The following is a 26,079-nucleotide window of genomic DNA, read 5'->3' on the forward strand; positions in this document are numbered from 1 at the left end:
GGGTCGCGGTGCGGCGGCGCTCTCTGCAGTGCCCAGGCTTCGTCGTGAAACGAGGCGGTGCGGTGCCCACAGGTCCCGGTGCGAGCAGCGGCTCCGTGGCGGCATCAGTGAGATCCGGGTCGCGGTGCGGTGTTGCGGCCGTGCCTTCTGCGGCGCGGTCAGGATACAGAGTCGGCAGCAGCATCGGAGACGTCGTTGAGTTTCTTTTCCTCTGTTGCAGCACAAAACACACAGTACCTAGTGCTGCGGACAGAAAAGCTTGAAGTCTTTGCTATTCCTGAGACTTCTTGAACAGGGGGCAAGCTCTACCTCAAGCCCTTGGAGAAACTCACAAAATTAGATTGCAGAACGTTCAGTCCAGTCCTTTCACTGCCCAAGACAGAAGCAGCCACTGCAGGCCAACACAGCAAAGCACACAGCAAAGTGGCAGTTCCTACTCACAGCTTCTCCAGCTCTTCTTCTTGGCAGTCTTCTTGATCCAAAAGAGTTCTGAAGTTCAGGGGTCTGGGCCCCAGTATTTGTATCCAAAAATCCTTCGATCCTCTAGGCAGAGGGTGTCTGTGCCCAGCCAGAACCAGTTCTGCCTTCTCTGGTGTGATTTCACGGCAAGGGGTGGAGACGGCATTGTCAGAGGCAGACCAGGCCCTTTGATTTGATTTAATTTAAAAATGTATAAAGCGCACGTATGCCCATGAGGTGCAAGGAAATCTCCTCCATCTTCCCCCATCGTAGCCCAGGTCTATTTAGCCCTTTCCTGACCTACCTAGACTATCGGGAGCCACCCTTGCTTCCTAGCCATCTGTCGTCCAAACTCCAGACAGGCAATCCACATTCCAGCAGAGGCATACGTGATGACTGAGCAAGAAAATACCAACTTCCTAAAAGTGGTATTTTCAAACACAGAATGTAAAAATCACCTTTATTAAAAGATGCATCGTTAGATTCTGTGTTCAGGCATACTAAATTTTATTTTCCTACCTAGTTCCCAGGGCCAGTTATGTTTACAAGATGTTATAAAAAAACTTCCCATTCTGTCCTATGGGGAACAGTTAGCCTTGCAATAGTGAAAAACGAAATGGGCTGTAATTCACTATCAGGACATGCCACACACACCAGGGCATGTCCTACCTTTCACATACCCTGCACCCTGCCCACAGGGGTACTTTGGGCCTACCGTAGGGGTGCGTGACATGTAAGAAAAGGCAAGTTTAGGGACTGGCCAGTGTGTGCACGGGCCAAGTCGACATGACAGTTACAAACTGCGCGCAGACTCTGCAATGGCAGGTCAGAGGTACCTTTTCCGGGCTACTCACGTGGGTGGCACAATCTGTGCTCCAGGCCCACGAGTAGCATTTGATTCACAGGTCCTGGCACACTCAGTGCACTTCACTAGGGACTAACAAGTAAATCAAATATCCAATCATGGAAACACCAATCCATAGCACAATTTAAATAGAGAGCATATGCACTTTAGCACTGATTAGCAGTGGTAAAGTGCCCAGAGTCCTAAAACCAATACAAACAAGTCAGGAAAAAATTGGAGGAAGAAGCAAAAAGTTTGGGGATAACCCTGCAAAAAGGGCCATTTCCAACATGTTCCAATTATTCTCTCAGCACTCATTGATTTCACTACTTTTTTACAGGCTTGGAAAGTCAACCTCTTCTTTCAACATGGAGCTAGAGGCCAACCCCTCACGGAACACAGCCCCATCATTTTACCCCCTTCAGAGAAGTCTGGAGATAAGTGAGGGGATGGGGTAGTAACAGTGGTTTAAGAGGAAGGGTGTAGTAACAGTGCTTTAAAGGGGAAAAGTAAGGGGGGGAGTAAGGGAGGGTTCCTGGTCTAATCTCACATAAGAAATTGCACTGGGAACAAACACAGGGTGGCCAAAGACCCATATTCCACTTTTTTTCATCTCTATGGACAGACTATTTTGGGCACTATTATGTGCTAAGAAAATCATGGGGCACCCTGAAACGTAATTTGACTTGAAGCTCTGCATGGTACATCCTGTCTCTGGTAGGTCTGACACATCGTCTAGTGCTAAACAATTTAAGAAGCTCTTACCAACCTTTAGCTACAAAAATCCCTCAACCTCAGTTACTGGGAGATTCTGATCTCTATAATTGATTTTTGAGCCTCAGGTTTTCAATACCCTTCAGCATACATCACATCGCCAAAATATTTCTACTAGTTTAGATGCGCTTCCATTTGACTTAGTAACAAGTTACCTGCATCTCACATACCAGGAACGCTTCAGAAACTCTTAAAGCCACTTTAACCTAAAATTATTCTGATAAATGCTCCATTTGAATTACAAGCACAACAGAAAGCATGGGATGCCCATTTGGGTTAACTGAAAACATCATTAAAGTCCATTACAGCAATTATAATACAGTGGGAAAATGGCTAATCATGCCTGTTTAAACAGGCAACCCCATACTGCTTTACAGTGAATTCATGGCATTTTACTATGTTGCTGATAAACATAAGTCAATCAATCTTCAGAATAGCTATTTTAAATATACTTGACACACTCAATTATAGTGACTGTTAATGCACCTTGGAATTCCAATATGGCAATCAAAAATGCCTACCTTATGAACGGATTCCAGCAGCATGCGGTCAAAGATGAGGTCTCCTTTGGATTCAGAGTGCCACATTCGTTTCATTGGCTCACGGTTGAGGTATTGTTTGAAAGTTGTCTATAAAAGAGAAATGAAAAGACAGTCATAGTATTAAATTACGAGTAGCTTCTTAGAATTCTTCACCACTTTAATATCGCCGCCTAGGAGCGGGGTGACATGCTGGAACACATTTTAAAAGCTAAAGCTTAATTTGGCACTATAAAATAAATATAACAAAAACACCTTAAATGCCACCCCCTCCAAATAAAAAGCATGAGTGGGGTAAATAGCCATCACTTTTAACGTGTAGGACTGTAGACATGGCACCTTTAAAAAGAAAGATATACTTTATTGTAGCCCTAATTCTCTTGCTTGAATCTTCATTGATGTCAAACACTGCAGTTAATAATCATGCAAAAATCTGAAACATATATATAACAACATATACACACACACACACACACACATATATATATATATATATCTATATTATCTACTGGCGGTCGCCAGTAGATAGTTATAGTTAGGATCGTGTTTCCATAGGAAATCCGCAACATTCTATTTTGAATAACTTTGGCGCCGACTGACGAATCCTCGTGAAATTTTTAAAATAGGTGGGGCGCTCCGCTCCTTCCCTGAAAGTCTCGGGGGGATTCGTCAAGCGGGGGCTGAGAAAAAGGGGGGGTCCCAAAACACGTTTTCCCCATGCATTTTTCCATAGGACCTTTAGTCCAAGCTACAGCCCGAACGGCTGAACAGAATTACTTGAAATTTGGCAGAGAGGTAGTCCTCAGGTCAGGGATGTGCCTTTTGCAGGTCTGGTGTAAATCTGTTCCGTATTTCCTGAGAAAATAGCATTTAAATCAATATATATATCTATAGGCGCACTCCGAGCGCGTACGGTAAGCTTACCGTACGCGCACGCTGCCGTGCGCGAGCTTAATTCTGATTGGTGGTTACATGACTGTAAACATTCGAATCGGTCCAAATCAGGAAGTGTCGGCCGCCATTTTGTGTGTCTCACACTGATAAACAAAGGTGGAGAACGTGAAAAGGGGGCAACGAAGAGAGTTGCAGACCCCCTAGCGTTTGTCAGGGGGTCCAAGAAGGACCCAAAAGTATGAAAAATACATTTTATATATTTTTTTTTAAATCGCGGGGTGCGCGTACGGTAAGCTTACCGTACTCGCACGGCAGAAAAAAATCATTAAAAAAATAGAATTAAAAATCATTTTTTTTTTTTTTTTAAATCGCGAGGTGCGCGCACGGCGAACCGTGGTTGCTCGGTGCGCGCACGGCGAACCGTGGTTGCTCGGTGCGCGCACGGTGAAAAACCTGAAACAAAAAAACAAAAAAAAAATACATAACTTAGCATTTAAAAAACCGTACAAATTCACTGAAAAAACCATAGGTTTCACACACGTTATAGTTACGAATTAGCATTTAAAAAACCTTGCAAATTCACTTAAAAAACCATAGGTTTCACCCATGTTATAGTTAGCTGGACATTTCACTCGTAAAAAACCAATGAAATTCCCCCGTTATAGTTAGTGCAGGCAACTATAACTCACGCGACCGCAATACTCTGCTGATGACGTCAGATATTACATCACTGATGACATGTGTCTTTATGAAAAATAAATATTTGTAATATATGTATAGCTAAAGATTAATGGAAGAAGACATGGGTAAATAAGTGTCTAAATACAGTGATGTAATATCTGACGTCATCAGCAGAGGATTGCGGTCGCGTGAGTTATAGTTGCCTGCACTAACTATAAAGGGGAAAATTTCATTGTTTTTTTACGAGTGAAATGTCCAGCTAACTATAACATGTGTGAAACCTATGGTTTTTTTAAGTGAAAAAAAAAAAAAAATATATATATATAATAACTTTGGCGCCGGTCGAAGAATCCTCGCGAATTTCTCAAAATAGGTGGGGCGCTACGCTCCGCTCCTACCCTGAAAGTCTCGGGGGGATCCGTCAAGCGGGGGCTGAGATAAAAGGGGGGTCCCAAAACGCGTTTTCCCCATGCATTTTTCCATAGGACCTTTAGAACGAGCTACAGCCCGAACGGCTGAACAGAATTACTCGAAATTTGGCAGAGAGGTAGTCCCTAGGTCAAGGAAGTGCCTTTTGTAGGTTTGGTGTAAATCTGTTCAGTAGATTCTGAGAAAATAGCCTTTAAATCAATATATATATCTGAGCCCGCTTACGGTACGCTTACGGTACGCTTACCGTAAGCGTACGGTGGCGTGCGCGAGCGCGATTCTGATTGGCTCTTAGATCTTAGTAAACATTCGAATCGGCAGAAACCAGGAAGCGGCGGCCGCCATTTTGTGTATTTCACTCAGAAAAAAAAGAGTGAAAACAAGAAAAGGGGGCAATGAGGAGAGTTACAGACCCCCTTACATTTGTGAGGGGGTCAAAGAAGGACTGTAAAGTACAAAGAAAACATTTATTGATTTTAAAAAAAATCACGGGGTACGCGTACGGTAAGCTTACGGTAAGCGTACGGTAGAAAAAGAAAAAAAAAAAAAATGAAAATCAGATTTAAGTGTTTAGATATTAGGGGGCTCTAAAAAGAGCCGTTGTGTTTATGAAATGATTTTTTAGTGGTACCTACAAGTAAGTACCGATGCAGAGTCTAAGGTTCAAGAGGAAGACTCTGTTCCCTTCATCATTGAAGTGCACACCATCTCCTCTATAAATGTCTTGCATGTCATAACGCAAGTTGTTGTGGTAAATGGCACCCATACCATAGTCACGGAGGAAAGCAGAAACAGATTTGTTGACGTGCTTTCTTGCTTTGTTATCGCACCGCGTGCCCACCGTGCGTGCACGGCACTAACTGCGTAAAGTGGGCGCGCGGTGCGCAAAGCGCACCGCGTGCTCACTGTGCGCGCACGGTGCGCGAAGCGCACCGTGCGCGCACGGAACGAACTGCGTTAAGTGGGCGCGCACGCCACGAATGGCGTAAAGTAACTTAGCATTTAAAAAACCTTGCAAATTCACTGAAAAAACCATAGGTTTCACACACGTTATAGTTAGGAATTAGCATTTAAAAAACCTTGCAAATTCACTGAAAAAACCATAGGTTTCACACATGTTATAGTTAGCGGAAATTTTACTGATAAAAAACCAATGAAATTCCCCCATTATAGTTAGTGCAGGCAACTATAACTCACGCGACCGCAATCTTCTGCTGATGACATATGTGTCTTTATGAAAAAAAAATATTTGTAATATATGTATAGCTAAAAATGTATGGAAGAAGACATGGGCAAATAAGTGTCTAAATACAGTATTAGCATCAGCAGAGGATTGCGGTCGCGTGAGTTATAGTTGCCTGCACTAACTATAACGGGGGAATTTCATTGGTTTTTTATCAGTAAAATTTCCGCTAACTATAACATGTGTGAAACCTATGGTTTTTTCAGTGAATATATGTATGTATGTATGTATGTATGTATGTATGTATGTATGTATGTATGTATGTATGTATGTATGTATGTATGTGTGTGTGTGTATGTGTGTGTATATATATATATATATATATATATATATATATATATATATATATATATATATATATATATATGTATGTATGTATGTATGTATATCAACCAAAAACCCACTCTGTATTCGAGGGCCACACACGTTGTGAAAACGATTTCCCATCTTGTTGACAGAAAAAAAGGCTTGCTAGCAGTGTCCTTTCAAGCCTATTTATTCAGCATGCCTCATTTCCAAACATGTTTCGGACAGCATTGCCCTTGGTCACTGGCGTAGGCAAATTCACGAAGCAGCAATAGTTCAAAGCGCACCTGCGCCTTCTTAAATACACGCCCCTCTTGGCTTTAGCTCGCTTTGCATTATTGTAAATGTAGTATCCACAATGTTAATTGCATAGTGCGTGATGCCAGATGAATACACTGTTAATCCCTTAGTGGGTTAGCATGTTAGTCCACTGCTGCTCACCTTCACAATGTCCAATTTCCACCAACTGGAAGCACAACGTTCCCATCGGCGCTTCAAATTTCTAGCGCCAGGTACCTGCTCTTCCGCAGTGGGGTCCTCCCAATCTGAGTCAGACCATCATAAATCAACCAAAAACCCACTCTGCATTCGAGGGCCACACACGTTGTGAAAACGATTTCCCATCTTGTTGGCAGAAAGAAAGGCTTGCTTGCTCTAGCTGCGGAAGAGCAGGTCCCTGGCGCTAGAAATTTGAAGCACTGATGGGAACGTTGTGCTTCCAGTTGGTGGAAATTGGACATTGTGAAGGTGAGCAGCAGTGGACTAACATGCTAACGCACTAAGGGATTAACAATGTATTCATCTAGCAGCACGCACTTTGCAAATCGTTTTCACAACATGTGTGGCCCTCGAATGCAGAGTGGGTTTTTGGTTGAGATATATCATATATTATCTACTTGCGGTCGCCAGTAGATAGTTATAGTTAGGACCGAGTTCCCATAGGAAATCTGAAAATTCTATTTTGAATAACTTTGGCGCCGGTTGACTTATCTTCGTGAAATTTTCAAAAGGAATGGGGCACTCTGCTCAGCTCCTACCTTGAAAGTCTCGGGGTGATCCGTCAAGCGGGGGCTGAGAAAAAAGGGGGGTCCCAAAACGCGTTTTACCCATGCATTTTCCCATAGGACCTTCAGTCGAAGGTACAGCCCGAACGGCTGAACAGAATTACTTGAAATTTGGCAAAGAGGTAGTCCTCAGGTCCGGGATGTGCCTTTTGCATATATGGTGTCAATCTGTTCAGTAGTTCCTGAGAAAATTGCAGTTAAAAGTACATAAATATCTATATGCGCGCACCGTGCGCGCACGGTGCCGTGCGCGAGCATAATTCTGATTGGTGGTTAGATGTCAGTCAACATTCGAATCGGTTGAAATCAGGAAGTGTCGGACGCCATTTTGTGTGTGGCAGTGAAAAAGAAAGGTGGAGAACGTGAAAAGGGGGCAGGTTAGAGAGTTCCTGACCCCTAGCCTTTGTCAGGGGGTCCCTGAAGGACCCCGAAGGATGAAAAAAACATTTTATTTTTTTTCAAAAAATTGCGGGGTGCGCGCACGGTGAAAAACCCTTAAAAAAAAAAACATTTTAAACGAGCCATTCCATATTACAGGATACAGTCAATCTATAACTATATACATAGGTAGTTCATTGTAAAATAAATATATAAAAAATATAATAATTCATACATAAATTAGCGTTTAAAAAACCTTACAAATTCACTAAAAAAAAACATAGGTTTCACACACGTTATAGTTAGAAATTAGCATTTAAAAAACCTTGCAAATTCACTGAAAAAAACCATAGGTTTCACACATGTTATAGTTAGCTGGACATTTCACTCGTAAAAAACCATTGAAATTCCCCCGTTATAGTTAGTTCAGCTAAATATAACTCGCGCGACCGCAATCAACTGCTGATGACGTCACATATTACATCACTCATGACATGGTCAGTGACATCACTCATGACATCACTGATGACATCTCAAATAACATCACTGATGACATCATCCAGTGAATATGTGCCTTTCTGAGAAATAAATATTTTTTATATATGTATATCTAAAGGTTAATGGAAGAATAAATGGGTAAATAAGTGTCTAAATGGATGTTTTTTTTTGTAAAATTAATTGTATAACTGACTTATTAACAGTATCTTAGAGATTTAATATGTAACGTCATCAGCAGTGGATTGCGAGTTATATTTAGCTGAACTAACTATAACGGGGGAATTTCAATGGTTTTTTACGAGTGAAATGTCCAGCTAACTATAACATGTGTGAAACCTATGTTTTTTTCAGTGAATATATATAAGACTGCATGGGTGTGTTAGTGAGTGAATGTATATCTCAGTGGTACATGTGTGAGTAACTACATATGTGTAAGGTAGTATATATGTGTGTTAGAGTAATTAAATGGCTATAAGTGAGTGTGTGTGATTGTGAGAGTGGCTGTATGGATGAGTGTGTGCTTGTATCAGTGATTGTATAAGAGCATAAGAATGTGCTAGTATTTGTTTGAGTAAGTGAGCTGGTGTGTGCATAACTGTATAGGTGAGTAAATGGGAGTGTGATTAAATATTTGCATGACTGACTAGGTGTGTGAGTACGTCTATGGATGAGTGGCAGTGTGTGTCTATATAGGTGTATGAGTGCATATGATAGTCCTGTACTGAGTGACCGTAAGTATGAGTGACTGTACGGGGGAGTGAGTGGATGTGTGTGTAGATTTAAGAATCAGTGAGCGGGTATGTAGTTATAGGTCTTGGAGTGTCTATGGTTTTGAGAATGGCAGTCTGTAATTTAGAGTGGGTGTATCAAAAGTTATATTACAGTGTGAGAAGATGCATGAAATTATCACATGGATGATGTCATCAGTGATGTCCTTTGAGATGTCATGAGTGATGTCACTGACCATGTCATGAGTGATGTAATATGTGACGTCATCAGCAGTGCATTGTGGGGGTGTGAGTTATAGTTAGCTGAACTAACTAGAACGGGGGAATTTCAATGGTTTTGTACGAGTGAAATGTCCAACTAACTAGAACGCCCCTGAAACCTATGGTTTTTTTCAGTGAATTTCAAAGGTTTTTCAAATGCTAGTTTCTAACTATGCCTACAGAGGTAAGACATGTGAAGAAAGAAAAAAAAATACACAGAAAGAAGCAAAAGAAATGCAGAAAGAGGCAACATAAGTGCACAAAGACGATGAAAATTGCAGGAAGAAGCAAGACATGTGCCGAAAGAACCAACAAAGAAGCAGAAAGAGGCCTTGTTGCAAAATCATCCTGTGCCCACAACTTTTTCAGACGGGTACTGGTGATAACTGACTCTGACTAACCAGGCCTAGAGCCAGTGCTATGCTAAAAGACACTTCGACTACAGTGAAAACACCTACATACACTAGGGAACACTATGCGTTGGGGTACCCCTGTGATTAGCATGACCTCCTCTGTAAAACCCTAGTACATAATAGGGCAGGGGGATTAAAACTACCTCTTAAAACGCACCACGGGGAGTGTTTGCACACTGGTGAAGGGAGGGGGCGCCTGAGGTGACGTGTGCAAACACGCCCTGTGGCCGTTTTAATTTGGGGGATAAAGTCCCCTTGAATCCTGAGTCTCCCTTGGGTCCAACTAGCCCACCAGGTATCTCCAGTAAGCGCCACAGAGCTGCATTGCAGAGAGCTGTAAAAGGGGCACGGACTGGACCACCTCTTTGCAACGCAGCGCAGTGGCGCTTACTGGAAGCACCTGGTGGTCTAGTTGGCCCCCAGGATTGAAGGGGAATTATTTCCCCAACTTAAAACATGCCACAGGGTGTGTTTGCACACGTCACCTCAGGACCCGTCCCCTCTCTTCACCACCGTGTAAACACGCCCTGTGGCCGTTTTAAGTTGGGAGATTAAGTCCCCTTGAATCCTGAGTGTCCCTAGGGTCCAACTAGCCCACTAGGTACCTCCAGTAGGTGCCACAGAGCTGCGTTGCAGAGAGGTGTAAAAAGGGGCACGGCCTGGACCACCTCTCTGCAACGCAATGCAGTGGCGCTTACTGGAAGCACCTGGTGGTCTAGTTGCCTCCCAGGAGCCCTCAGGATTGAAGGGCACTTATTTCCCCAACTTATAACGCGCCACAGGGTGTGTTTGCACACGTCACCTCAGGCCCCGTCCCCTCCCTTCACCACTGTGTAAACACGCACTGTGGCCGTTTTAAGTTGGGAGATTAAGTCCCCTTGAATCCTGAGGGTCCCTAGGGTCCAACTAGCCCACTAGGTACCTCCAGTAAGTGCCACAGAGCTGCGTTGCAGAGAGGTGTAAAAAGGGGCGTGGCCTCTGAACTCCTCTACAACGCAGCTCCCTGGCGCATACTGGAGGTACCTGGTGGGCTAGTTGGCCCTCTGGAACCCTCAGTATTGAAGGGGAATTAATTCCCCAACTTACAACTCGCCAGGGGGTGCGTTTGCACAATGGTGAAGGAAGGGGGCGGGGCGTGAGGTAGCATGTGTGCAAACACGCCCTGTGGCGTGTTTTAAGTTGGGGAATTAATTCCTCTTCAATCCTGAGGGTCATGACAGAGAAGAACAAGTTACTTACCTTCGGTAACGATTTTTCTGGTGGATACAGTATCTGCCTGTGGATTCCTCACCTTGTGAATATCCCCTGCGCCAGCATTCCACGGAACTTTTCTTCCCCAGCATTCCACGTCGACGTGGGCGACGTCACAATACATCGGCTCCGCACGCGACTCCGTACGACGTCATCGGAGCCATAAGAAGCCCACGTCGGCGTGATGACGTCAGTTCCACCCATTTTTTCCGTGCCTTCGAGGCGAACAGGTGAACCAACGACAAACCCAAGTATACACAGTATATAGAAAAACCAATACATATACATAGCATACAAAACAAAGGAATGCTAATCAAACAAGCATTACCTACAAATGTACAAGAGAAAATATAAGCATTTCAAACAAGACCTATTTCATAGTATACAAAAGGTGGACAACGGGGAGGCGGGTGGGTTGGTGAGGAATCCACAGGCAGATACTGTATCCACCAGAAAAATCGTTACCGAAGGTAAGTAACTTGTTCTTCTGATGGATACATCTGCCAGTGGATTCCTCACCTTGTGAATAGATTCCCACAGCAGTCCCCACTCCCGGAGGAGGGTGTCCACCTTTCTATACCAGAAAGTCCTGCAAGACAGAGCGCGCGAAGTGGCCCTCCCTCCTCATCTCAGAGTCCAAGCAATAATGCTTCGCGAAAGTATGGAGGGAGGCCCAAGTCGCGGCCTTACAAATATCTGCCACAGGAACACCCCGGGCCAGAGCAGATGTTGAAGACTTAGCTCTAGTAGAGTGAGCACGAATACCCTCAGGAGGAGTCTTACCAGCCAGGGCGTAGCAGATCTTGATGGTCAGTATTATCCATCTTGACAGCGTGCGCTTGTGCACCGCTTTACCTTTAGAACGACCAACGTAGCCAATAAAAAGCTGGTCATCAACACGAAAGTCCTTGGTCCTGTCCAAATAAAAACTCATAGCCCTCTTCGGGTCAAGGCGATGGAGTCTTTCTTCCTCTTTGGAAGGATGAGGGGGTGGATAAAAAACAGGGAGGGTAATAGACTGCCCCAAATGGAAAGGAGTAACAACTTTTGGCAGGAAAGCAGCCCTGGTCCTGAGAACCATCCTTTCAGCATATAAGGTAAGAAAAGGAGGTTTGGAACTAAGAGCTTGAAGCTCACTTACCCTCCTTGCCGAGGTTATGGCTACAAGAAAAACCACCTTAAAGGACAACAGCCTCAAAGGACAATTATGAAGAGGCTCAAATGGGGACCCCATTAAAAAGGTTAAGACAAGATTAAGGTCCCACTGAGGCATTACAAATGGAGTAGGAGGAAACATGTTTGTAAGGCCCTTGATGAACCTCAGAACAACCGGAGATTTAAATAACGAAGGTTGATCTGGAAGGCACAGAAATGCCGATAAGGCCGAAAGGTAGCCCTTGACCGTGGCCACAGCACAGCCCTGCTGAGCCAAGGAAAGAGCAAACTGAAGCACATCAGAAAGATGAGCCTTTAAAGGGTCAATGGATCTCTCTCCACACCACTTTACAAACTTAGACCACCTGTAGGAGTATATGGACTTGGTGGAGTGTCGCCTGGCCGATAAAATAACGTCCACCACATCAGGTGGGAGAGAGAAGGAACTCAGGTTGCCCCGTTCAATCTCCAGGCATGAAGGTGTAAGCTCTGGAGGTGGGGGTGAAGAACCTGCCCCTCCGACTGCGAGAGGAGGTCTGCCCTCAGAGGGAGACGGAGCGGAGGGCACGAGGAGAGGTGGAGAAGATCTGTGTACCACACCCTTCTTGGCCAGTCCGGGGCGACCAAAATGACTTGGGCCCGGTCTTGGCGAATTTTCCTCAGAACCCGAGGAATCAAGGGTATGGGAGGAAACGCGTAAAGGAGTCGTGAACCCCAACTCAACTGAAACGCGTCCCCCAACGCCCCCTGCATCGGAAACTGGAGACTGCAGAATGACGGGCAGTGCGCGTTCTCTCGGGTGGCAAACAGGTCCACCCGAGGAGTCCCCCACGTCCGAAAGACGTGACGAACCACCTCCGGATGGAGCCTCCACTCGTGGTCGGCGGAGAACTGCCGACTGAGACTGTCCGCACGCACATTCAGCACCCCGGCCAGATGATTTGCCATCAGACAAATCTGATGGTCCTGAGCCCAGGACCACAGCCGCAGGGCCTCTCTGCAGAGACAAAGAGACCCTACTCCTCCCTGTTTGTTTATATACCACATCGCGGTCGTGTTGTCCGTCAGGACTTGAACTGACCGACCGCGAAGGGAAGGGAGAAAGGCCTTGAGTGCCAAACGAATCGCCCGCAACTCCAGAAGGTTGATATGAAACAACCTCTCCTCTGGAGACCAAAGACCCTTGATCTCCAGATCCCCCAGATGAGCACCCCACCCTAGGGTGGAGGCATCCGTTATCACTGTGGCCACCGATGGAGGTAGATGGAAAGGCTTTCCTTGGGACAGATTGCCCTCCACGCTCCACCAAGACAGATCCGCTGCAGCTTCTCCGGAGATCTTGATCGACTCCCCGAGATCCCCGTTGTGCTGATACCACTGCTTGCGGAGACACCACTGGAGCGCCCTCATGTGCCAGCGTGCATGGTTGACCAACAGAATGCAGGAAGCGAACAGACCGAGCAGGCGAAGGACCTTCAGAACTGGAACAACCGCTCCACTGTGGAATAAAGGGACCATCTCCTGAATGTCGAGAATCCTTTGAGGAGGAGGGAATGCTCGACACACAGTAGTGTCCAGTACTGCCCCTATAAACAGGTTGCGTTGAGAGGGCACCAGGTGAGACTTGGGCACATTGATCGAAAAACCCAAGTCGAATAACAGCTGAGTTGTCACCTGCAGATGACGCTGCACCATCTCTGGGGACTCTGCCTTCAGAAGCCAGTCGTCCAGGTAGGGGAAAACCGGAATCCCCGACCTCCTGAGATGAGCAGCCACCACTGCCATCACCTTTGTGAAGACTCGAGGTGCAGTAGTAAGACCAAACGGGAGGACCGCAAACTGATAATGTTGCGACCCAACCGTAAAACGGAGATACTTCCTGTGCGACTTCAGGATTGGGACATGGAAGTACGCGTCCTGCAAGTCGAGCGACACCATCCAGTCTCCTTGCTGCAACGCTTGAAGAACCTGCGCAAGGGTCAGCATCTTGAACTTCTCCTGTTTCAGGTAAAAATTCAAGATTCTGAGGTCCAGAATCGGACGCAATCTGCCGTCCTTCTTGGGGATCAGGAAATACCGGGAGTAGCATCCCTGACCCCTTTCCTGCTCCGGAACCACCTCTATTGCGCCCTTCTGAAACAAGGCCAGAACTTCTTTCTGCAGGAGAAGCAGGTGGTCCTCCGAGCAATAACCTTGGCAAGGAGGGTAAGGGGGAGGAAACTCCCGAAAGGGAAGGGCGTACCCAGTCTCTACGAGGTTCAAAACCCAAAGGTCGGTTGTAACAGATTTCCAACCCCGTAGAAAGTAGGACACCCGACCCCCCACAGGTCTTACATGATCCGGGATGGGGGATCTAGGGCTGCTTCCCTGAAGCCTCATTTGGAGCAGAGGAGGAGGAGGAAGAAGAGGGGTTACGACCAGAACCTCTCCGACCCCTTTGCTTCCCTCTATAGGAGCGATAGAGGGGATTCTGCTGCTGTTGTTGCTGCTGTTGTTGTGGCTGTCGGAAGGAGCGAAAGGATGACCTTCCGAATCCCCTAACCTTACGGAAAGTTGAACCTCTCACAGGAACCTGCAGACCCAAGGACTTCGCCGTTAACCTACTGTCCTTAAAACGTTGAAGAGCAGAATCTGCCTTCTCCCCAAACAACTTTTGTCCATCAAAGGGCAGATCCACCAGCGTGGCCTGGACATCCGCAGAAAACCCTGAGGAACGGAGCCAAGCTTGTCTCCTTGCGGCAATGGACGACCCCATAATTCTCGCCACAGAGTCCGCCGTATCCAGCCCAGACTGGATCACCTGCCTGGCAGCTGCCTGAGTGTCCGCCACAACCTCCATGAAGGACGACTTATCCCCCTCAGGTAACTTAGGGGCCAGAGTCTTTATAGAGTCCATCAGGGCATGAACATAACGCCCCAGCAGGCACGTAGCATTTGATGACTTCAACGCCATACTTCCTGAGGAGAAAGACTTTTTGGCCGCCTGATCAACTTTCTTCGACTCCCTATCAGCAGGAGATTGGGGGAAAGCACCCGAAGCATGTTTAGAACATGAAGCCTGCACCACTAGGCTCTCCGGAGAAGGATGCGTGGATAAAAAATCCGGGTCTCCTGGCGCAACCCTGTATCTCCTTGCCACCTGCCTGCAAACTGCTGGAGCTGACAGAGGCTTCTTCCACACCTCCAATACTGGTTCCAAGAGAGCCTCATTGAAAGGTAGCAAAGGCTCAGAAGCCGACGTCGGGGAGTGCAACACCTCTGTGAGCAGATTGGACTTGTATTCCACAGAGGGCAGCTGCAGATCTAACAACTCCGCGGCCTTCTTGATCACAACATGGTAGGGCGCCAATTCCTGTGGTGGAGAAGACCTTGCAGAAGCATGCTCCCACTCCGGGGTGGTATCCAAACCACTTGCTACCTCTATACCTCCAAACTCGTCCGAAGAAGAGTCGACCTCACCTTCTTCCACCTCAGCACGAAATCTTTCCTCCTCCAAAACCCTTTGAGCTTCACGCCTCGATCGATTCCGGGGAGCCGGCGTCGTCGACGTCGTACGCGGCGTCGGTGGAGCCAAAGGCATCGGCGTCGGAGGCGCTACAGGTGGAGTCGGCGGCGCCGGATGCGGCGTCGATGGAGTCGGCCTCGGCGTCAAAGAAGGCTCCGAAGATTGACCATCCATCCGAGGTCGAGCCGGATTCCCAACCGGCGCCGGAAACTGCCAAGAAGGCGCCATCGGCATAAAAGGCATAAAAGGAGCCTGAGCATATTGCTGCGGCACTCCCAGAGAAAACGCCATCGGACCCACGGGACCTGCTGGTGCTCCGGATGGGAAGGATGCTCTCTGAAAAATGCCATACATGGCATTCAGAAATCCCGAAGGATCCGTACCTGGAGCCGGGAATTGGGGATAAGGAACTGCCCCTGTATCCTCCTGTGGAGCCACCGGCGTCGGCTCCTCCGAATCCTCCACCGGAACCACGGAGTCATCAGGCACCGGGACAGACTCTTCCTGCTCCTGCTCCACATCAGATTCCACCCGACCAGGAGTCGAAGCCTTGGACGGCGCCGGAGACGGCGTCGGGGAACGAGCCGGAGTCCGCTTCGGAGAGGGAGACTTCGAAGACTTATCCGGAGAAGGCGAAGGAGACAAGATCTTGCTCTGACGACGACGAGGCGAAGCCGACCTCGACCTCTTAGACTTCGAGGACCGACGCCGAGAAGAATGCTTCCTCTTCTTATGGTGCTTCTTCGACTTCGACGACCTCGAAGTCGAAGACTCCCGCCTGGACTTCTCCTTTTTCCTCCCTCTCTTCTCCTCACCGATCTTCTTCATGAAGAGTTTGGTCTTCCTCTCCTTCAGTGCTTTAGGATTCATGCTCCTACAGCACCCGCACTCATCCACATCATGATCAGAAGAGAGACACCATAAACAATTCTGATGCGGATCCGTCATGGACATCAGGCCTCCGCACTCCCTACAGGGCTTAAAGCCCGACTTCCTCGTCGAAGACATTCCGATTTTAACAAGAATACACCACTAGATTACAAAGTATCTAGAGAGCACTGGGAAAAAACCGTTGCGCGTCGACGGCGCGGAAAAAAGGGAACAGACGTCATCACGCCGACGTGGGCTTCTTATGGCTCCGATGACGTCGTACGGAGTCGCGTGCGGAGCCGATGTATTGTGACGTCGCCCACGTCGACGTGGAATGCTGGGGAAGAAAAGTTCCGTGGAATGCTGGCGCAGGGGATATTCACAAGGTGAGGAATCCACTGGCAGATGTATCCATCAGAAGCGCCATTACGCATCCGTTTTTAACATGTGATCAAACCATGAAAATAGAAACTAACAAGAGTACTACACATTCTATTACAATAGTCAATCTGGGCACCATCTTCTAACATAATGCAAGTCAATCTGTGTATTCATAGTAACACTCCTTTATAATGTTATGTTTCATATAGGTTCACCTATAGTCTCCCCTACCATTACACTACGTAACGGTTTTAGTACTGACCTTTTACCTAGTTACGGTAATGCCTAAATGACCAGGGGTTTTCTGTGAAAACCAGGCTCATTTAATTATACATGAGGATTCTTGGAATCACAGCAGGACACCACCATCTCCTGCATAATAACTATGTACAAGGGTCATTCCTTCCATCATCCTTGTTCGATATGACACAGCAAGGTATATCCCAAGGGTGCCTCTTTGGGTATATATATACTATGTCTTGCTGAAGTAGTTAGAGAAAAGGACTTCCATGCTGACACACTAACACGAGACGCTGAGGTTCCTGCACGCAGGCACTACAGTTCGCAGCGGTCTGACATCCCTTGCGGGGTGTCAATCTCGAGACCAAGACAGGGTCCGATAGTCTCTCACTTCAGGTAATGGGGTTGACTTTATCCTAGAGGGATTCTTGGCTTTACACCGACATACATGCTTGGTACACTTAGGAGCATCTAGTTAGGGCCGCATCGTAGGAGTACGCATTTATTAATGTCATGTATTTTATATATTTGCCTATATTCATTGTTTTAGCACGATGGTAGAAATCTACCATCCTTTTACTCTGTTAGTGCTTATAATAATTTAAATCTGTAACTGTCTAATGGTTGTTTCAGCACCCCTATTTTACACTAGATTGACGCTGGTTAAATAAATGCTTATTGAAAAACGTCCCCACCATTTATTTTGTGCATCTCTCTGAGACGAAGTGAGCACAAGTGACTGAGCGTAAACTATTGCACTGTTTCCACAGCCCTGAGGGATCAGAGTTGTCATGTTCGATAGTGTCCAGGAGCTATTCTCTCCTTGGTAAGAGGGGTTTCTAGTGGCACTGTGAGCTAGCTGGTATACAGGCTAACATACCCGGTGGGGGTGTCCAGAATCAGTCTGGACACCAATCCTACAGTGAATGTTGACTAAACGTGCAGATCTTATATAGGTGTATAGAAACTACACGACATGGCACCCAACATGGTTTGGTACTTATTTAACAGTCAAATCTGATTAGTTCCGTTGTGCTGTTTTCAGAGATCCCTATTCACATTTCCCCAGATTTGTCTGGAGTGAAAGGGGAACTATCCACCACCGCGGTTTATCAAGCTTGAAGGAAAAACAGTTCCTATTGTGCATAAAACCTCATCTCAGTTTCATTTAAACTTTTTCAACAATGACTGAAGAAGATGCCGCTGTACAAGCACAACATGTGGTAGTTGAGGAAGAACTAGAAGGGGAGATTAACATTTCAGAAAATGTTAGAACTGCCCTTACTAGCAGACTATGGAGTCTCAGCTAGGGTGGGACAGTCATATTCGTGATTGAGGCTCACAAATCATATAGAACACAGGTATTCTATTCATGAGTTAAATTCCCACCAGCAGATGCAATATCAAAGACTTTTCCTTCTTACACTGAAGAGGAAACACCAGATGAATACTATCCGTATGAGGACATTGAAGAACAAGTTACTTACCTTCGGTAACAAAATATCTGTAAGAAAGGTTAGTTAGTTACAGATTCCTCACCTTAGAATTAGCCCCAGGCGTCAGACTGGATCATGAAAGTTTTTCGTCAGCAGTACCTCTGCGCGTCGGAAGGTGGCATCGGTCGGCTCCGCGTTCGTCGTTGGTGTCGTGTTGCCGGGATGACGTCATGGCAGCTACTTAGACTCCGCCCTCGCGTGCGGACGTCAGTTCTATACACAACTTTCTACGCCCGAAACACAGAGCCATGCAAGACACTGACCACTGGTGCACAAAACTAGGGCCCTGAAAGGATAACCGTAACACTAGAAATCAGTTCGCAGAACGGGGAGGATGGGTGGGGAGGTAAAGTATCTATAACTAACTAATGGTTCTTACAGATATATCATTACCGAAGGGAAGTAACTTGTTCATCTGAAAGAAACATGTTAGTTATAAATTCCTCACCTTAGAATAGATACCCCAGCAATACCAACTCCGGAGGTGGGTCAGCGAACCAAGATCACACCAGAAAGTCCTGGAGAACAGAACGGCCAAAGAAGCCATCTCTACGGACTTGACTGTCAATACAGTAGTGCTTCGTAAAAGTGTGCAACGAAGCCCACGTATCTGCCTGACAGATGTCATGCAGAGGAACGCCTCCTCCCAGAGCAGTGGTGGCCGCCGTCGCCCTGGAGGAATGGGCACGCAGCCCCACTGAAATCTCCTTCTTTGCCAAAGAATAGCAGGCTTTGAAACTCAAAATGACCTATCGGGAGATAGTTTGTTTGTGTACGCCACAACCTTTTTTGGCGCCCATGTACCCAACAAAGAGCTGGTCATCCACCCAAAACCATTTGGTGCGATACAAATAAAAGCAAAGCGCATGTTTTGGGTCCAGACGGTGGAGCCTCTCTTCCTTCTTTGAAGGAGGCGGAAAGAAGGTGGGCAAGGTGATGGTCTGCCCGATGTGGAAGGCTGTGACAACCTTGGGTAGGAAAGATGGACGAGTCCTGAGGACAACTTTGTCCGGATGCACAGATAGAAAAGGAGGCTTAGAAGAAAGCACCTGGAGCTCATTCACCCGTCTGGCAAAGGTGATGGCCACCAGGAAAGCAGTCTTGAGAGTCAAGAGCCTCAAAGAACAGTTGTAAAGCGGCTCAAAGGGAGCGCACATTAAATAAGTAAGAACTAGGATCAAGTCCCACTGAGGTATAAGGAAAGGAATAGGAGGAAAGAGATGAGATATGCCTTTCAAGAAACGATTTACCACCGGGGACTTGAAAAGGGAAGGCTGATCTGGAAGCCGAAGAAAGGCAGAGATGGCCGAGAGAGAGCCCTTGATAGTGCCCAGAGCACAGCCCTCCTGGGTCAAAGAAAGAAGGAACAAAAGAACCTCAGAAAGAGGGGCAGAGAGGGGATCTACAGGCTTTGCTGTACATCATGCCACAATTTTTTTCCACCGACAGGTGGATACCGTCTTAGTGGAGGGACGCCTGGCTGCCAGAATTACATCGCAGACTTCGGGGGCAGGTCGAATGACGTCAACTGCAGCTGTTCAATCTCCACGCAAGGAGGTGGAGGCTGGACAGGTTCGGGTGGAGGACCGTCCCCTGTTGCTGCGACAGAAGATCCTCCCGAAGAGGCAGACGGGTCGGAGGATCGATGGCCATGTTGAGCAGCCCGTGCCCAATCCGGAGCCACAAGAATGACTTGGGAACGGTCGCGCCTGATCTTCTTCAGCACTCTGGGCCGAAGTGGTATAGGCGAAAAGGCATACAACAGACCGCAACTCCACTCACGACAAGAAGCGTTGGCTAGCGAGGGCCGCCTTGGAAATTCCAACACGCAGGGAATTGCTGATATTGCGTGTTCTCTTCGGTGGCAAATAGATCTAACCAAGGCTCTCCCCACTGTTGAAAGAGACCTTGCACCACTTCTGAGTGAAGACGCCATGCGTGATCCATCATGCACCTGCGTCTGAGTTTGTCGGCCCTGGCATTCAGTGAACCTACCAGGTGTTTTACCACCGGGGATATGCCCTGATGTTCCAGCCATGTCCAGAGACGGAGAGCCTCCTGACATAGGGTCCACGACCCCACACCGCCCTGTTTGTTGCAGTACCACATGGCGGTGGTGTTGTCCGTGAACACCTGAACTACCCTTCCCCGGATAAAGGGAAGAAATGCTTTGAGTGCAAGACGAATCGTCCAAAGCTCCAGAAGGTTGCCGGAGACCAAAGGCCTCTAATCTCCGCCTCCCCACGTGGTCGCCAAATCCCAGAAGAGACGTGTCGGTCACCATTGTGTGGTCTGGTTGGGGAAGGGAGAGGGATCTGCCGTTGACCCAATCCTGGTTCGTGAGCCACCACTGCAATTGTCGTGCAGTGCCCTCTGAGATCTGAACGCAATCAGACAGATTCCCCTGATGCAGCGCCCATTGGAACTTCAGGTCCCACTGCAGAGCCCGCATATGCCACCTGGCATGATCGACCAGCAGGATGCAGGAGGCCATGAGGCCCAGCAGCCTCAGGGTCATTCTGACTGAAACCCGAGATAGAGGCGGAAAGATCGGAATCATAGCCTGAATATCCTGGACTCGCTATTCCGGAGGATAGACTCGAAACTACATCGTGTCCATAACCGCTCCGATAAAGAGGAGCTTCTGAGAGGGCATCAGGTGTGACTTGGGAACATTGATGGAGAACCCCAGCGAATGCAGGAGGTCGGCCGTAGGCTGGAGGTGGGAGACGACTCCCTGGGGCAAGCCCACCTTCAACAGCCAGTCGTCGAGATAGGGGGAAGACTGAAACCCCTGATCTGCGACCACCACCATCACTTTCGTGAACACCCGAGGGGCGCTGGTAAGGCCAAAGGGGAGCACGGTAAACTGAAAATACTCGTGGTCTACCGTGAACCGCAGGTAACGCCGGTGGGCCGGTAGGACGGGGATGTGAAAATAAGCGTCCTGTAAGTCCAACGCGAACATCCACTCTTCCGGGTCGAGGGCAGACAAGACCTGACTAAGCGTCAACATCTTGAACTTCTCCTTCCAGAGGAAGCGGTTGACGTTCCTGAGATCCAAGATAGTACGCAGGCCCTTGTCCTTCTTGGGGACCAGAAAGTATTGGGAATAACAACTGTGACCTACTTCTGGGACAGGAACGCGCTCGATGGCTCCCTTGGCCAAAAGAGCCGTAACGTCCTGCTGGAGAAGGACCAGGTAATCCTCTGACATGCGGTGGTATGGCTGGAGGGGTAGCCTCAAAGGGGAGGGAGTAGCCGCTTCGGACTATTCGCAAAACCCACCTGTCCAACGTGATGGTGCGCCAGTGGGGAAGGTGATGGTGAATCCTGCCGCCCACTGGAGTTTGATGGGCCTGAAATGTCTGACTAGGAGGGTTTGGAGGTGGCTGCAGAGGGGGGGGGGGGGGGGGGGGAGGTTGGTGGACTGGCCCGCCCACTGGCCCCCGGAACCACAACGGTTGTTCCCTTGTCCCCGGCCGCGCGAAGGTTGGGTAACTTGCTGCTGCCTGAGGCTCTGGGCGGGACGTACCGGGGCACGGCGAAAAGCAGACTGCGCAGGGTGAGGGTAGAGGCTCAAGAACTTTGCCCTATCCTGTGAGACCGTGAAATGCTCTAGAGCGTTATCTGCTTTATCGCCAAAAAGTCGACGGCCATCAAAGGGCATGTCCATCAAGGTGTTCTGGACATCACCCGAAAAGCCAGTCGATCTCATCCAGGCATAGCGACGAAGGGCTATGGACGTTGAAATGGTCCTGCCCAGAGAATCAGCAGTGTTCAGCCCACAACGGATGGTAAACGTCGCCGCATTCCTCCTGGCGGCGACAGCCTGGGAGAGCACTGTCCGGGCCTCCTCCGGACACTGAGGCAGCACCTGCGCAACCTTATCCCACACAGAGTGGGAATAACTGCCCATGAGACATGCGGTGTTTACCAACCGCAGTCCTAAGCTGGTGGAAGAGAAAATCTTCTTACCATGATGGTCCAGCGTCTTGGATTCCCTTTCCGGTGGAGCGGTAGGGAATGCGCTCTTGGAAGTGGAGGCTTGGACCACCAAGCTCTCCGGGGTGGGGTGTTGGGAGAGGAAAGTGGGGTCGCCGGGAGGTGGCATAGGGCGATCATCCTGACCACGCGAGCCCCCGTGTTGAGCCTGGACCACGTGCCCAAAAGGACGTCCGTGAGGGCCTCATTAAACAGAAGCAGGGGCTCTGAAGAGCTCGCAGCCGGTTGAAGCACCCCTGTCAGGAGGTTAGTCCTGACAGCCACCATAGGAAGCTCGAGGTTGAGAGCCTCGGCTGCCCTACGCAACACCACTGCGTACGAAGCTCCCTCCTCCGTAGCCACGGTAGGAGGAGACAACATGCCAAGGTCAGGGGAGGTGTCGAGGCCACTGGCATTGCCCAGTTCCTCTCTCCAGTCCGGTTCATCCAACTGGTCGTCAGAGGGTCACCTGACCCTTTCCAGTCCTCATCCTCTGGGCACCATTCCAGTTGAAAAGGAACCCCAGGAGTGAACAGGGGCTCAAAAATATCTCTCGGCGTCGGATCTGGCATCGGGCGACGCCGGCATGTCGGGATGGAGGCCGGGGTCGACTCCAGCCGGGGGACGGACCGGCGACGAATGCGGTATTGGTGCCGGAGGTGTAATCAGGTCAACCGGCACCGATCCGGATCCAGGCCTGGATCCAAGGGGGGCCTGTGGCGCCGGAGGAGAAAGCCTAGGCCCCCCAACAGAGTCCGCAGGGCCCAAGGCATGCATCGCCTCGTAGAATGTACAAAGCTGGGCGGAAGTCGCTCCGGGTCCCAGGAAGGGAGGGAAACACGGAGTTGATTCTTCGGGCTCCGCACGCGGAGCCGTGGTAGGGGCACCACCCGCATCCCTCGTTGTGTCTGCCGACTGACCAGGAGAAGTCGAAGAGCGACGATGCTTCTTCGACTTTTTCTTATGCTTCGACTTACCCAACCCCGAGTGCGAAGACTTTGACTTGGACGAATGATGATGACTCCGCGACCGGTCCCTCGACCTCCCTCACTATCGGGACCTCGATCGGCAAGGAGCCGACTGCGGGCGCTCCAGCAGCTTTCGGGACCGCTCCCGCAAAGCCTTCGGAGCACGACTTGGGGTCGTGGTTGCGCTGAAGGCAAAAGAGGCACACACGGTGCGGATCCATCACCGACATCAGTCGGATACAGGAACCGCAAGCCTTGAGGCCAGGCATCCCTCATGGCACCAGGCGTCGAAGACTCAAAAAAAGAAGTCGACAAAAGTTGAGAAAAAAGTCCGTCAAAAAGTGACTGCAGGTACCGCTCTACCAGGATCTGAGCTGGCTGGTGTGGAAAAAGAAAGAAATAAAGTCATCGCACGAGGACGGCGTCGAAGTAGCTCCCACGATGTCATCCCGGTGACACGACTCCAACGACGAACGCGGAGGCGACGGACGCCACCTTTCAATGCGCAGAGCTACTGCTGAAATAAAACTTTTCGGATCCAGTCTGACACCTTGGGGTAATTCTAAGGTGAGGAATCTAAAACTAACGTGTTTCTTTCAGATGTTCCGCTCACCTACCAGGAGCACATAAACTGGTTTAAAGGCGCCGTCCCCCACACAAAAGACAAAGTAAGACTAGGTCCACTCAGAACAGATGGAGCCACTTGGCCAGTCTTAGCGGATTACACACAGCATCCCCAGATTGACACAATGCCAGTAGCAGACTTACATCCACTTCATAAAGAAATCATAAAACTTTACAGAAAGCTGATAGTTCGTGATTAGAACACTCACACTTCAGCCAGCAAGAGCTAGACAAACAGGACAACTTCAGGGATCTACAACTAAAATTACACCACAAACGCTACACACAGTTATGGGTAAAATCCCAACTAAACGTGAGCAAATGCCATTCTGGATAGCTCAGAAAATAACACAGCCAGAGGCAGTATTTCCACACACACGCCCTCACAAAAAACATAGAATGATAACAATCTGCTTGCCAATGGGAATAACTCCTCAGATAGAGGATTGTACCACTTGGGGTACAACTTTCGCTGCCATATATACCAGAACTCATGGTATCCTGTCATTAGCAGTAATACCAGATGTATTGAGACAAATACAAACTGAGTATGGAGCAGAACCTCCTCTGAATTTAGGGATGAAATTATTAGGTAATTTTGCCCAGGTATCGGCTATAATATTAGCAAATCTGAAAGGGGAGGCACTAGCAATACACCAACGCCTGAGTGACTTCACTCCTATACAACAGGAACGTGAATTAATAAAATTATTGAAGACACCTAAGTTGAATTAGGTAGATAGTTTGGGAGCTAGAGCAATAAAACCTCAACTCATGGGTGGTCCTGAGAAGGATAGCACCAAGCAAGCACCTGATTCTTCCAAGAAGAAATGGGATACCAATAAAAAACAAAAGAATAGATCTCAGTCCAGGAGTAGGTCTCCTCAACAGGAGCCCTCCGAAAGGAGGTATAACCTTAGGAATAGAGATAACAATAAAAAACCTGACAGGTATCAGAATACTGATGCACGTTCCTTTCAGGGTTCACCAAGAAACTCCAAGAGGGAAGGACGGTCATAACAAAGACAAGAAGAGCGCACAAAGCCCAGAGACACACCACGCACTTCAGATTATACTTTCAAGAAAGAAGACAAGCCAAAATCAAAACCTCACTTTAAAAAGAAGAAAGTAGCAGGTCTTAAAGTTATACATGCCCAGAATTCTGAGGACTCCAGTTCTAAACAGGAAATGGGCTCTGACGATGCTTGACAGCGCAGTAAAAGAAACAATAGCTCACCAGAATCTGATGGAATTTCAGGTGACAGTGGAGTTGAATGAGCATATCACGGTGGAAACACCCGATACAAGGGTAGGTGTCCCACATCTGTTACATGAGAACACTCCAAATGGACGGGGACAAACCCAGAAAAACGTAAAGGTCTCTTTTGGGAGAACCTGACTTTTGGCTATGATATCCTTTTAGCTGAGAAAGATTGGCCGCCTGCAATTGTCATGGATCGCCCTAAGAGAGAAATGGTAATTTTACCAGCTTTTTCCGACCTCGTTCCAATATACTTAAAACTCACATACGTGCAGAAGTGGGCAGTAGCCCTTGCTCCAGCACTTTATCGCAACCATGTTGGGTATGATACTGAGTCACTTCACCATATAATCCAGTAAAAACTACTCCAACTCCACAGAGACAGTACCCAATAAAACAAGAAGCGTAAAAACAGGTCAGGGAGATCTCAGATCAACTTGAATACCAGGTTGTAATTGAAACTTGCACCTCTTCAATTAATAATCCTTTGTTTCCTGTAATAAAACCTGATAATTCATACCATCTAGTTTGAGACTACAGACATCTGAACACATGCACTAAAACATTTGCAGTACAGAATGCACACAATGCCGCATTGATGAATAACATTGTGCGGAAAAAATACAAAACACAGGATATCTCAAATGGATTCTTCTGCCAAAATATAGCGCCTGAAAGCAGGTATCTAAGCGCATTCTCAGCACTAGGTTCCCAGCATCAATTTCGGCAAGGGTAACAGAATTACTGCAGAATTTGGATGAAGAAGCATTGTCCTATGTAGATGATATTAATCTGACGGATGATGATTTAAAGGATCACTTGGACATAATTTT

At 47.9% G+C, this 26,079-nt stretch overlaps 1 protein-coding gene across 5 annotated transcripts in view; it reads right to left on the minus strand.

The window, feature by feature from the left end:
- Nucleotides 1-26,079, minus strand: part of GTF3C2 (general transcription factor IIIC subunit 2) — a 906,867-nt gene that overhangs the window by 65,573 nt on the left and 815,215 nt on the right. For all 5 annotated transcript variants that reach the window (XM_085613289.1, XM_085613287.1, XM_085613288.1 and 2 more), the window contains one exon: nucleotides 2,599-2,706. In XM_085613289.1, the coding sequence (XP_085469415.1) occupies nucleotides 2,599-2,706 (108 nt within the window). The remainder of the gene's footprint in view (nucleotides 1-2,598; nucleotides 2,707-26,079) is intronic.

Source organism: Triturus cristatus, chromosome 6 (genome assembly GCF_964204655.1).
Source record: "Triturus cristatus chromosome 6, aTriCri1.1, whole genome shotgun sequence".
Taxonomy (NCBI): Eukaryota; Metazoa; Chordata; class Amphibia; order Caudata; family Salamandridae; genus Triturus; species Triturus cristatus.